The sequence below is a fragment of the Amblyraja radiata genome, chromosome 9 (genome assembly GCF_010909765.2).
Source record: "Amblyraja radiata isolate CabotCenter1 chromosome 9, sAmbRad1.1.pri, whole genome shotgun sequence".
Classification (NCBI taxonomy): Eukaryota; Metazoa; Chordata; class Chondrichthyes; order Rajiformes; family Rajidae; genus Amblyraja; species Amblyraja radiata.
Window position 1 is genome coordinate 72,698,696 of NC_045964.1, and position 15,162 is coordinate 72,713,857.

The following is a 15,162-nucleotide window of genomic DNA, read 5'->3' on the forward strand; positions in this document are numbered from 1 at the left end:
GAATTGTACAATGGCTGTGCAGAAGCCATTATTCATGTTTGTGTCATGATGTTGTGTCAACAGGCTATTCAAATATAGGCTGGAACACTATTTTCAACATTTGCATGTTAATAATTTTCTGTTTCTTCATTCATAGAATGTGGACACAAATTGTCTCTTCCTGAATGGCCCCAAACCAATTGGTTTTCTTGGTCATTTTAGAGGGGAATTTAATCATCAACTATATTGGTCTGGAGCCACAGTTAGACCAGGTGGAAGTTTTATTTCCAAAAGGATAAAAGTGAATCAATGGGTTTTAATGACAGTGGTAGTTTCATGGTTACCATTTTTGATAGCAACATTTTCATTCCATATTTATTTCATTAGTTTAGTTTAAATTCTCCAGTCTGAAGAGGGGTCTCGACCCGAAACGTCACCCATTCCTTCTCTCCAGAGATGCTGCCTGTCCCGTTGAGTTACTCCAGCATTTTGTGTCTACCCTCCAGATGTCATAGTTGGTTCTGATCATCTGAACATGACACAAGGAGCTTTCAGTAACTGGACCCGAGCCTTAAAGCCTATGTTACATGTCCCTGTTATGGAGTCAATTGTCTGTTTTTAAACTTTGGCTAAAATACTTACAATTGTTTCAGATAGTACTTAACTGTAACTACAAATATTAACTACGACGTCACATAACACACTTACTTCATGGAAGCCAGTGGCAACCGTTCTTCGGACAAGAGTTTCAGGGTCATGACAGAGGGTTGAAAAAATGGGATAAAGTTCAGTGTAGAAACATTGAGGATTCACAAAAAGTATCATGGCCTGTGTGGGAAAAGACAAATTAAGTTTAAGTATAAACAACTATAGCCAATTCAGGAATTCAAAAATAAATGAATTCATTTTATTCATTTGTCCCTGTGAAACACTGATGCATTTTCTCTATCTCCTCTTACAGCTAAGGAGTAACATTCAAATCTCAAAAAAAAGCTTTGTTGCCTTGACTGGCTTTTCACCATACTCCCCCTTCAGTCAATGTTGGGAGCAAACCAGGGAACAGAACTCTGGTGGTTATTGCATATGGACCCCATGAGTTATTTCTATGCATTCGGTACTTAATCGGGGATTGTAGTCATGTATGACAATAATCTCAGTGAAGATAGTCACAAAATGCTGGAATAACTCAGTGGGACAGGCAGCATCGCTGGAGAGAATGAATGGGTGATGTTTCGGGTCGAGACATTCTTCAGACTAGAGTATGAAGAAGGGTCTCGACCTGAAACATCGCCCATTCCTTCTCTTCAGAGATGCTGCCTGTCCCGCCAAGTTACTCCAACATTTGTGTCTATCTTCAGTTTAAACCAGCATCTGCAGTTCCTTCCTCCACAATAATCTTAGTGATCTGTATGCAAAAGAAGAATTTCACTGTACCTTAGTACACATAATAAAAGAACCATTGAGAATACCTACTTACCTTCTTTCTCCATGGAAACCCTCCCTGCACCATATTGTTAACAAAGTGTTGATCGTACTTACTCTCCTCACTCCTTTGATTTGCCATTTATTTTTGTTTAAGATGTGCCAAAAGTATATTTAAAGGTACATAAGTGTGAGTCATTGTGGTTGCACATGGGGAGAAAAATTGAGAATACGTTTCTTCAAACTGAAGTAGAGATGTAATCCTATCAGAACATATTCAGTCACCATTATGCAGTGTTCGTCTTCCCATCCTAATTTGTATTTAATATTTGATCTGGTTGAATTTTTGGTCTTATGTCTATGCAAATGTTTCTTTCTTCACAATCTTAATTTCTAACTATCTTTTCCCATTTATTAATTCCAATGTCCAACATCTATTATGTATGGACCGTACAGAAACTTCAGGCAAGGGGAAAGTTGGCGTGACAGCATTGTGGTGCACTGATGTGACGATCTTATGTTAATTCTACTTCTCTGATCCGGCATAACTATTTATATAGTTGCATTTGTTTAAGATGTGCCAAAAGTATATTTAAAGGTACATAAGTGTGAGTCATTGTGGTTGCACATGGGGAGAAAAATAGTCATTCTATCAAGGGAATTAATCGCTACCATCCTGTCAGCTATCTAAATAACTCTCTCAAAACTACATTCTCTCTTAGAACTGCATACCCCGATGACCTGTTCATCATTACCGGGGCCTTCAATCAAGCTAATTTCAGAAACATGCTTCCCAAATATCATCTGTATATCTCTTGCTCCATGCAGAGTATTAACACTCTCGACCACTGCTGCACCCCTCATCAAGTATGCCTATTGCTCCATCCCCCACCTTCATCTCAGTCAGTCTGATCATCGGTCAGTACTGCTCCTGCCATTTTACAGACAGAGAGGATAACACAGCAGTGGTCTGCAGATCTAAAACAACAAAGAAACTAAATGAAGAAAAGAGGTGGAGAATATAGTGTCATGATGTCAAAACAATAAGCTAATCCTCAGTATCAGCAAGACAAGAAGGAAGGGGGGAATTGTGTTGAATACAATTCTGTCCTAATCAATGGAGCTGTTATAAAAATGATCAACAGCTTCAAGTTCTGTGGCAGTATCACACTGATGTGGTGCTCTAGAAAACACATGGGTGTATGTACTTTCTTAGGTGCATTAGAAGATTTGGCACGTTGAACTACTACAGATGCGTTACAGGAACTATTCTAGTGGGATGCATCTCAACTTTGTTTGTCAATTGCTCTGCTCATGACTGCCTGGAACTACAGAGAGAGGTGAACACAGCCTAGTCCATTAAAGGCTCATTACTTCCTTCCACCCAGTACATCTTCATAATGGGTTGCATCAGGAGGACGTAATATGTCAAGAATGCCTGCCACCCTGGCATCCCCTATTCCTCTCTTCTGCCTCCTGGGAGAAGATACAAGAGCTTGAAAACTTGGACGCCCGCACTTAAGAACAGCTTCTTCCCCGTTATTATCCGATTCCTGAACCAATTACTTAATTCACATCCGCATTCCCAAGGATGCTGCCGCATACTCTTTGCTGTTTCTGCCATCGTTGTTGTATTTATTGTGGTGTTTATCATTACTGTACGGATACTGTTTACTCTGAGAGCCTCACATGAACTAAAATTTCATTGCACCCTGGTGAATATGACAATTAACTAAACTGAAATCTAAATCTAAAATCTGATAACAAAAAGGTATTTAACTGTCCTTTAGTTTTGCTTCACGAAAAGTAAGTTCTGCAACCTTACTACTTCCCAAATAGCCCCATGTTGCTATTTAGCTCAAAACAACATAGATTCTAAATATGATTTTAAAGTTACAATGCATGATCCTAAAATGAGAAGGTAGATACAAAATGCTGGAGTAACTCAGCGGGTGAGGCAGCATCTCTGCAGATTAGGAATAGGCAGTGTTTCGGGTCGAGAACCTTCTTCAGTCTGATCTTAAAATGAGAATTAGATTACATCATAATGCCTTGGTGCAATTATACTTTATGTGTGCCTACACATGCAAACGGCTGTGTGATACACACCATGATTACAAATGGCCCGGATCAGACCACTCCTGGAATATTTTGTACAGCTGTAATGTCCATACCAAAGGAAGGTAAATGAATGGAGGGTTCACTGGATGGACGATTCACCAGAATAATTCCTAGGTTGACAAGTTCGTCCTGTGATCTTACTCTCTACAGTTTTAATGAAATTTTAGTGGAGTTTTAGTGGATCTTACTGAAGCAGACACAATTCTACCACCTTGTCGGGTTAGTTGCAATGTTGATGTTTCACTTGGTTGGACCCTTGGGTCAGGGTCTCAAACAAAGGAGTTGGCATTTGAGACTGAGGTGAGATATCTTCACCCAGTGTGTAGTGACTTTTTGGATTTCTGTGCTCAAGACGGCTGTGGAAGAATGGTCTCTGAGTATATTTAATACACAGATCGTTACATTGTTGAATGTCAAAGGAATGAAGGGAAATGGCATAAGTGAACAAAAATGGTGCTGAAGTAAATGATCAGCCCTACTGACAATCTGAATGGCCTAATTCCTGTGTATTCCTGTACTCCTGAAAAATGATCCTGACCTGAAGCGTCACCTATCCATGATCTCCAGAGATGTTCTCTGACCCGCTGAGTTACTCCAGCACTTTGTGTCGCTTCTCCTATGCATTTATTCTTTTTCTGTCGCTCCCCCATTCTTGTCCTCCTGCTAGTTTCATTGTTTGTTACCACCTCTTCCACAGCCAACAATGGACCATGTGGGCTCCACCTTTCCTTGGTCATCGGTGCCGGCTCTGATTGTTCTGTACCTTTTCATACCTCTAGTTTCCCTCTCCCCAAACAGTTTGAAGGAGGATCTCGACACGAAATGTCACCTATTCCTTTACACCAGAGATGCTGCCTGACCCGCTGAGTTACTCCAGCACTTTGTGTCTATCTTCAGTGTAAACCAGCATCTGCAGTTCCTTCCTACACTAAAAAGCAACCACAATATGTCAGAATAGCCACCACCTCATACAAAATAAAAGAAAAAGATGGACAGAAAAGGAGACAACAAAGAATTTGAAAAGAGTAAGAAAACACTAATAGACATGTTGGGAGGCTGGCAAGAAAGTTGTGTACAAATTTATGATCCATACTTACTGGAAAATTGTAGGCACAATTCTGTCTCACAGACGCATATTTTGCATCCATTTCTGCTGCATAGAACTGAGTCAAGTGCTCGCTTTGACCATTTTCATGCTGTAGGCCTAATGTACTGAATTTCTTGTAGAAATCCAAAAACCACATATGTTGTTCATCAGTTAAATTCCCTAAATGAGAAAGAAGGTTATAATTGATAAGGCATCTTACCATTTGGTGATAGAGAATCTCAAAATGACCTTCACTGCCACCAGATTGACTATCTGTCATTAATAATCTCCCTTCCAAACACAAACCGATAAATGTCCATCTCCACAAGCTCATTCCAATAGCTTTTGCACTTAGCACAATGATTATAGTTTTTTACTGCTCTTTAACAAATCCCATCTCTAGCATTCTCTTTCCCCATCCTCCAGGAAAGCTTTGTTCCCAGTATCTTCCTCTTTCACATACATGCTTACCTTTAGTATAACAGGGTAGATGTAAAGTGTATCAAATTAATCCATTCTCTATTAACATTTATATTATTGTCCTTGCCAAATTTCCTTAACACCACAAGGCTATTCCATCTACAAACAAATTAAGTTCCTCTTATTCTATTCTCAATGTATACTGTACAAGACTCTTCTCAATAGCTCACATTAAATATTTTTGGAGAGGGCCTCTGCTGCTAATAATTGCAATCTATTTATTTCATGAGTGGGATGACTCACGTACACATGTGAAAGCTCTAAATAATAAGTATTTAAATAGAGACATGGCCCAAATAAAACCTACTTTTAATTACCATGTGGCAGATCAGTAATATGACTATTGGTATATTTTGGAAACAAAATCCATTAAGAAAGTTGGATCATCATTTGAGAGGCATACACTAGAAAGGTAAACATGAATATGAAACTGGTTTGCAATGAATAAAGGAAATTTGCTTCAGTCCAAATTCCACTATTCTAACTATAGGAAAATAACACTTGACAAAGTTTTGGATACTAATGTGATTCAAACAAAGTAGCAAATTTGGGAAGTAATGACTGTAGAATACTTACAAATGATGTGACAAATGACATATTACATTAGTTAACATAACCAAGCATCAGAAGAGAGAAATACTTAAAAATAATTAATATCAACTATATACTAAAAAGAAGCTTGTGATCTGAAGGCAGAGGTCAAACCTATGAAAAGGGAAATTAGATCAAAATTGTCAATGGAAAATTAAAAATAGAAGCACTTAGCAACATAAACTATGGAAAAGAAATACCTAACATAAGTTCAGGGAAATTTGAAATGCTGAGATGAAATCCAGCAAATAAATTATTGCTTTATTAAAACAGCTTTTTATAGTTAAGAAGATAACTATGAATGGGGGAAAGCAGTGTGGAAACAATCAGGCTTGCAGTTAAAATAAAGAATTATATGTGTTGTATTATATGCATAAGAATGATATGCATTCTCCAAGTATTTCCATGGTTTTCAAAGAGTGGTGAGTATTAGAATTGAATATTCAGATTGGTGAGTGCAGAGTAGTTAGCGTCAAACCTATTTGGTTTTTATACAAGCAAAGCTAATGACATCTGTTGAAGTTCTGATAGTGTTTAATAATAGAAGCATAAAAGTTAAAGAATAAAAATACCTCTTCAAAAGGAAAAAGAATCAAAGCAAGCAAATGAAATTTTCATAACCAAGAGTCTACAAACACACCATAGAATGTCTTTACCTTGTTTAGACCAAATAATGAGTATTGAGACAGTCAGGCAGAGTCGAGGAATCATATATGAGCCAAATAGAAAGAATGTTTAAGAAAGAACTGCAGATGCTGGAAAAATCGAAGGTAGACAAAAATACTGGAGAAATTCAGTGGGTGAGGCAGCATCTATGGAGAAGGAATAGGTGACGTTTCGGGTCGAAGAAGGGTCTCGACCCGAAATGTCACCTATTCCTTCTCTCCATAGATGCTGCCTCACCCGCTGTGTTTCTCCAGCATTTTTGTCTACCTTCGATTTTTCCAGCATCTTCAGTTCTTTCTTAAACATTCTTTCTATTTGGCTCATATATGATTCCTCTGTCTACCTTTTGTCTACCCCCAAATACCTTTTGAATACCTCCAAATAGAAAGAATGATACTTTTACCAGATTGATCAGAACGATGCTTGAATTCCCATGGATCAAATTGCAACAAATAATTTCATTATGGAGTAACTTGAAATTTTCAAAATACCGAGTCATACCAGTCATTGTCACAGTACAGGGAACTGATAGAGTTGAGATCAAACTGTTTCTGTTGGTTAGAGACTGAGGCAGAATGTGGAAAAAATTGAGCAAATTAGGAAATACTTCTAAATGCAAATAGGACCAGGAATCTGGAAAGATCTTCTGCACTTAGCAATTGACACAAGATTATACCTAAAATAGGGAATGATAGGGAATGAATGAATGAATGAATGAATGAATGAATGAATGAATGAATGAATGATTGAATGAATACGTTTATTGTCATTGCACAATACTGTGCAACGAAATTCCATTACATCTCCTCCGGTTAAAAAAAATACAAACACGACAACCATTAACACATATGTACACTTACTAGTAAATAATAAATAGGTATTTTAAAAGAATTTAAAAGAATTTGGCTGCATTTCTTGGAATTACATTTTGCTTCCCCAGCATTCTCTGTTGGAATTTAGCTCTTTTATCGCACATGGGTAGAAACTATTTTTTATTCTACCGGTGCGAGCCTTCAGAGTCCTGAATCGCCTCCCAGAGGGTAGCAGAGTAAAAAGGTGGTTGGCAGGGTGGGATGTGTCCTGCTTGATATTTGTGGCAAGCATCGGGCCCTATATATGTCATCCAAGGAGGGCAGTTGGGCGTTTGTAATGTTCTGCGCAGTTTTTATAATTCCCTGCAGCGCCCTCCTCTCAGCCACAGTACAGCTAGCAAACCACACCAGGATTCCATAGGAGAGGATACTCTCCACGGCGCATCGGTAGAAGGACAACAGCAGCGGCTGTGAGACGTTTGCTCTCCGCAGAGACCTCAGGAAATACAGCCGCTGATGTGACTTCTTCACGAGAGTGACGGTATGAACAATGGTAATTAGTCATAGTTAAGGAATATGGAAACAGGCCCTTCAGCTCAAACAGTCCAGGCTGACTGAGGTGCTTATTAACACTATTTCCAATTTCATGGATTTGGAAAATATCCCTCTATTCCTCACCTATTTATGTAATGGCAGCATGGTTTTTAAATGCTGTGATTATACCTGCGACTATCATCTCCACTGGCAGCTTGTTCCATATACTCAGCATGCTGTCAAAAACTTCTTTTAAATATTGCTCTTTTCATCTTAACCCTATGTCCTCTAATTTTAGACTATCCTACTGCTCGTAAAAGACAATCCACTCTATATATCCCTCCCATAACTTTATAAACCTTAAAAATGGTCTCCCTCAGTATTAGTTGACCTCACAATTGTCTGGATTCGACTCCATCTGCCACCGCTCTGCTATGTTTTCCATCTGATTTATGTTCTTCTGCATCCTTGGGCAACCAACAAGACCGTCCTCACAGGGACAAAGGGAATGTGTGAAAAGAGAAAACTGGAAACATTCAAGCAGTCAATGTGAAATACGATTATCCATTGACAATAATAAAGCAGATATGGAGAAATGAAGGAAACAGAATACTTAAGACTGAAGCTGTTTATACATTTTAAATAAACAGCTAATGCTTAAACCTACAGCATTATTAATATGATCTTAGCTTTACCTGAGAGACCATGACAGAGCTTCCCCAGTTGGTGTGACAATGGTGCAAGGATAGTCTCATCTGCTTTGAATGATTTTTCACAAAACATCATCACCAAGGGAAATATAATTTGAGTCCGGTCATCTAACAAGGTAAGCAGAAAATGATATTTTACTCCCGTAATAGATAATCCTATACAAAAATGCAACAATGCAGGTCATTTGATCAAATATAAGTGCTAAATATTAACATGACAAATTTCAAAACACAATTAATTTGCTATGAAATGAAAGTGAGCCAGATCATGCAGGTAAATGTTGATGGTTCTGAACAGAGAGGCTAGCAGTTCATCATTTAAAATGATGATGTCCTGGACTTCAGGTGTGCACTGTCAAATATTGTCCCAAACCTCCTGCACAACAGATAGTGTCACATCTCAGGGGCTGGGGTATCAGGGGTTTTGGGGAGAAGGCAAAAGAATGGGGTTAGGAGGGAGAGCTAGATCATCAATGATTGAATAGCGGAGTAGACTAGATGGGCTGAATGGCCTAATTCTGCTCCTATTACTTATGACCTTATGATCTTCCATTGTGCTCCAGTACAAGAATGCTAGTTTAGTTTAGTTTATTATTGCCACATGTACCGAGGTACAATGAAAAGCTTTTGTCGTGTTCTATCCAGTCAAAGACTATACATGATTACAATCAAGCCGTTCACAGTGTACAGATAAAGGATACAACATTCAGTGCAAGATAACGTCCAATAAAGTCTGATTAAAGATAGTTCAAAGGTCTCCAATGAGGTAGATGGGAGGTCAGGACGGAATTCTAGCTAGTGAGAGGACGGTTCAGTTGCCTGATAATAGTGGGGAAGAAACTGTCCCTGAACCTGGAGGTGTGCATTTTCTAACTTCTGTACCTTTTGCCCGATGGGAAAGGGGAGAAGAGGGAATGGCCGGGGTGAAACTCATTGTTGATTATGCTGGTGTGCTTGCCGAGGCAGCTTGAAATGTAGATGAAAGGGAGGTTGGTTTGTGTGATGATCTGGGCTACGTCCACAACTCTCTGCAATTTCATGCGATCTAGGAAAGAGCTGTTCCTAAACCATGCTGTGATGCATCCAGATAAACTGCTTTCTACGGCACATCTGTTGAAGTTGTTGAGGGTTGTTGGGAACATGCCTAACTTCCCTCAAAGGAAGTAGAGGCATTGGTGTGCATTCTTGGCCACAGCTTCCAGGATAAGTTGCTGGTGATATGTATTCTTAAGAACTTGAAGCTTTCGACCATCGCTACTTCGGGGCCATTCCAGGGTGTGTGTATGGCTTCGCTTCCTGAGGTCAATCATAATCTCCTTTGTCTTGCTGACATTGAGTGAGAGGTTATTATCCTGGCACTATGTTACGAGGTTCTCAGTCTCCTTCCTAGACTCCATCATCATTTTATATCCGGATCACTACAGTGGTGTTGTTTGCGAACTTGTAAATTGAGTTGGCTTATTTAGCTACACAATCATGAGTGTATAAGGATTATAGTAAGGGGCTGAGAATGCATCCTTGCGGGGTACTAATGTTGATGATTATCGTAGATGATTTTTCACTGAAATGACGGAGAACCCTTGTGTATTAATCACATAGCAAACCACTTGGACCATGCCTCTACTGCGCCAAGAGATTCATGAGTTCATCAGGATTAATCTTAAATGGTAGGTAGACACAAATGCTGGAGTAACTCAGCAGGACAGGCAGCATCTCTGGAGAGAAGGAATGGGTGATTTTTCGGGTCAAGACCCTTCTTCAGACAAGTCTTCTTAAATGGTGTCAACAACCCATCCTTAACCATTATTTCAGGCAGTACATTCCAGGTACTTATATGCTCTGGTTGAAGAAGGCGTCTTTACCCTATACCCATGTCCTCAAGTTTTATCTGCTTCTGATATGGGGATACGTTTCTTGCAGTCTACTTAGTCATAGCTATCATAATTTTATGTATTTCATATCCAAATCATTAATTTCAATGACAAAAAGTGAAAGATCCGAGCACTGATTCCTGTGATTCATCACTGGTTACAACGTTGTAATCACAACAACGTACCTCCATCATCATACTTTGCCTCCAACGTCATAGATATATGAACTTTCAAACTATCTCAATCTTTATCAATACACATCTCTGTATAATTATATAAGGTAGACAAAAATGCTGGAGAAACTCAGCAAGTGAGGCAGCATCTATGGATCGAAGGAATAGGTGACGTTTTGTGGTCGAGACCTTTCTTCAGACTGATGTGGGGGTGGGGGGGGGGGGCGGGAAGAAGAAAGGAAGATGTGGCGACAGTGGGCTGAGGGAGAGCTGGGAAAGGGAGGGGAAAGAGAGAGAAAGCAAGGACTACCTGAAATTGGAGAAGTCAATGTTCATACCGCTAGGGTATAAACTACCCATGTGAAATATGAGGTGCTGCTCCTCCAATTTACGATGGGGCTCACTCTGGCCAGGATAGAAAGGTCGGATTCGGAAGGGGAAGGGGAGTTGAAATGCTGAGCCACCCGGAGATCCGGTTGGTGATTGCGAACTGAGCAGAGGTGTTGGACGAAGCTATCGCCAAGCCTACGCTTGGTCTCACCGATGTAGAGCAGCTGACATCTAGAGCAGCGGATGCAATAGATGAGGTTGGAGGAGGTGCAAGTGAACCTCTGCTGCACCTGGAAAGACTGTTTAGGTCCTTGGATGGAGTCAAGGGGGGGAGGTAAAGATACAAGTGTAGCATTTCCTGCGGTTGCAAGGGAATGTACCTGGGGAAGGGGTGTTTTGGGTGGGAAGGGACGAATTGACCAGGGAGTTATGGAGGGAGCGGTCTCTGCGGAAAGCCGAAAGGGGAGGAGATGGAGTGGCCAGTGGTGGGATCCCGTTGGAGGTGGCGAAAATATCAGAGGATTATTTGTTGTATGTGACGGCTGGTAGGGTGGAAGGAGAGGACAAGGGGGACTCTGCCCTTGTTACGAGTGGGGGGGATGGGGAGTGAGAGCAGAGCTACAGGGTATAGAAGAGACCCTGGTGAGAGCCTCATCTATAGTCGAGGAGGGGAACCACCGTTCCCTAAAGAATGGGAACATCTCCGATGCCCTGGTGTGGAACACCTCATCCAGGGTGCAGATGCGGAGTAGATGGAGGAATTGGGAGTAGGTGGATAGAGTCCTTACAGGAAGCAGGGTGGGAAGAAGTGTAGTCAAGATAGCCGTGGTAGTCAGTGGGTTTATAGTAGATGTTGGTCAGTAGTCTGTTACCTGCGATGGAGATAGTGAGGTCTAGAAACGTTAGGGAGATGTCAAAAATGGTCCATGTGAATTTGAGTGCTGGATGGAAATTAGTGGTGAAATGGATGAAGTCAGTGAGTTCTGCATGGGTGCAGGACGTAGCACCAATGCAGTCATTGATGTAGCGGAGGTAGAGTTCGGGGATATTGCCACGGTACGCCTCGAACAAGGATTGTTCGATGTACCCTACAAAGAGGCAGGCATAGCTAGGCCCATGCGCGTGCCCATAGCTACACCTTGGATTTTGAGGAAATGGGAGGAGAGAAAACGAAAAGTTGTTAAGGGTAAGGACCATCTCCGCTAGGCGGAGGAGAGTATAAGTAGACGGGGATTGGTTGGTTCTCCAGTCGAGAAAGAAATGGAGGGTTTTAAGACCTTCCTGGTGGGGAATGGAGGTGTAGAATGACTGGACATCCATGGTGAAGATGAGGTAATGGGGGCCTGGAAAATGGAAGGCATGGAGGAGACGAAGAGCGTGTGAGGTGTCTTGGACATAGGTAGGGAGGGATTTATCCGGGGGGGATAGGATGGAGTTGAGGTATGTGGAAATACGTTCGGTAGGACACGAACAGGCAGAAACAATGGGTCTGCCAGGACAGTCAGGTTTGTGGATTTTGGGGAGAAGGTAAAATTGGGCCGTGCGGGGCTGGGGAACGATGAGGTTGGAGGCTTGGGGGGGCAGGGAGCCAGAAGTGATGAAGCCAGTGATATTGTTTGAGATAATGACCTTGTGCTCGTTTGTGGGGTCATGGTCCAGGGTCCAATACTCCACTGCATAATTATATAAATCACTTAGGTTGAAGATTTCATAGCATCCAAAAGCAAACATGATCCTGAATGCTATTTTTGACATAATTAAAGTTCAATTTACCAGATGGCCAAAATTGAATAAGTATGCAAACAAGAGACACAAGGAACTGCAGATGCTGGAATCCAGAGCAAAATGCAAAATGTTGGGGTAACTCAGCAGGTCAGACAGCATCCTTGGATGGAATGGATGGGCAATGTTTTGGGCAGTACCCTTCCTTTATAAACTATTTGGTTTACAACCAGACCTAAAGACAACTAAGAATCATAATTTTTAGTTACCAAAGTATTTTGTTTTCATATAACAAACTGAGGTTCAACTTAATAAACAAGAACATGCATGTACTGACATCTTTGACCAGTTACTAATTTCCATATTCAATTTAAACTTTAATGAAGTGTTTCCACCTATTCATAAAGTAAGAGTTTTTTGCAATCCCTCTTTTGCCTTCTCATACATAACACTCAGTTCAGTCCATCATGGGCATAACTCTGCCCCATCATCGAAAGCATCCTGGGAATGATTGGGTTAACATATGATGAGCTTTTGAAGATACTGGACCTGTACTCGCTGGAGTTTAGACGGATGAGGGGGAACCTCATTGAAACTTAACGTATAATAAAAGGCCTGGAAAGAGTGAATGTGGAGAAGATGTTTCCGCTAGTGGGAGAGTCTAGGACCAGAATAAAAGAACGTACCTTTAGGAAGGAGATGAGGAGAAATATCTTTAGTCAGAGGGTGGTGAATCTGTGGAATTCATTGCCAAAGGCGGCGGTGTAGACCATGTTTATGGATATTTTTAAGGTGGAGATTGACAGATTCTTGATTAGTACAGGTGTCAGGGGTGATGGGGAGAAGGCAGGAGAATGGGGTTGAGAGGGAAAGATAGATCAGCCATGATTGAATGGCGTAAACCTGATGGGCCAAATGGCCTAATTCTGCTCCTAGAACTTATGAACATCTACAGGAGTCAATGTCTCAAGAAAGCAGGTATTAAGTATTTCTAAGGTACACAAAATTGCTGGGGAAACTCAGCGGGTGCAGCAGCATCTATGGAGCGAAGGAAATAGGCGACGTTTCGGGCCGAAACCCTTCTTCAGACTGTACTGACGGCGTCTGAAGAAGGGTTTCGGCCCGAAACGTCGCCTATTTCCTTCGCTCCATAGATGCTGCTGCACCCGCTGAGTTTCCCCAGCAATTTTGTGTACCTTCGATATTCCAGCATCTGCAGTTCCCTTTTGAACATTATGTATTTCTATACTGACAAGGATTCTTATTCTACAGTTACGAGCTTTGCAAAATTTCCCATAGAAGCAAGATTTTCAGTTGTAACATTTATTTAATGTATTAGTTATTTTAAATCTCATAATTTTAATTCCATGTGGATGTTTATTTTTAAAAATACAATCAAATAATGAACAAATTCCATAAAATCGCTCCTGATAAACACAGTCACATAATGCCATATGACAGATTCCTTGGTATGATTTGAAATTTCATTTGAAATCTGTTAATGTACAATTGGGAGTTAAAATATTCCTATTATTGTTAGCGATATTCATTATTTAGAATGTACTAGGTACTTGAATTTATTGCAAACATATTTAGTCACTGTATCATTAACTTACCACTGTCAAACATCACAAGTAGGTTAACAATGGTGTCAAATGCAGCAATACGTACACTGCTCCCTTCATCTCTGGCCAATTCCACTAATTCAGGAAGTATCACAATCTTCGTCTGTTCAATACTGTTACGACAATAAAAACACATTTGTATGGAAAGATTTACCTTTCCTGTACATTCTATTCTTAATTTTCAAAATCACCTGCATGTAAATCATCGCATTAAAATGGAAGCTATTAAATTTGCATAGAGGTTTCAAGAATACATTAAATTTGCATGATTACAGCTTAATCATAATCCATTTCCATAACAGAAAAGAGTAACATCTTTACTGCTGATGTGTATCAAATTGAATGGTCTAGGATTTTTGCAGGCTGCTTTCTCCAATTCAGTGTTTTTTCACTTCTGGCAGCAAAATGCAAAACCCATGGTATAATTGGAATTCAAATTAAAACATAAAATCAAAAGTGGAGCAAAATGTTATTTTATTACTATCAAAATCCAATTGTTTAGAACTTACTGCATATTGAAATGATTTCATTTCCTGAAATAATCAGAATTCATTAGATAATCAGACCTCATTGAAACATACAGAATAGTGAATGCTTGGATAGAGTGGATGTGGAGAGGATGATTCCACTCGTGGGAGAGGCTAGGACTAGAGGTCATAGCCTCAGAATTAAAGGACGTTCTTTTAGGAAGGAGATGAGGAGAAATGTCTTTAGAGGATGGTGAATCTGTGGAATTCTTTGCCACAGAAGGCTTGGAGGCCAAATTAGTGGATATTTTTATATCAATTAGATTTCTGATTAGTACAGGTTCTGAGATTATGGGGAGAAGGTAGGTGAATGGGGTTAGGAAGGAGAGATAGATCAGCCACGATTGAATGGCAGAGTAGACTTGCTGGGCCTAATGGCCTAATTCTACGGTAGACAAAAGTGCTGGAGAAACTCAGCGGGTGCAGCAGCATCTATGGATCGAAGGAAATAGGCAACGTTTCGTGCCGAAACCCTTCTGCAGATTCAGGCCTAATTCTACTCCTATCATTTA

General features: G+C 40.4%; 1 protein-coding gene across 9 annotated transcripts in view; it reads right to left on the reverse strand.

Annotated features, from left to right (window-relative positions):
- ppp4r4 (protein phosphatase 4 regulatory subunit 4) overlaps positions 1–15,162 on the reverse strand; it is a 118,151-nt gene that overhangs the window by 26,558 nt on the left and 76,431 nt on the right. For all 9 annotated transcript variants that reach the window (XR_004413159.1, XR_004413158.1, XR_004413160.1 and 6 more), the window contains 4 exons: positions 14,115–14,236; positions 8,388–8,510; positions 4,620–4,789; positions 688–807 (listed from right to left, as the gene is read on the reverse strand). Coding sequence is in view for 6 of the 9 variants with exons in the window: in XM_033027709.1 (XP_032883600.1) it covers positions 688–807; positions 4,620–4,789; positions 8,388–8,510; positions 14,115–14,236 (535 nt within the window). In the remaining 3 variants the exon portion in view is untranslated. The remainder of the gene's footprint in view (positions 1–687; positions 808–4,619; positions 4,790–8,387; positions 8,511–14,114; positions 14,237–15,162) is intronic.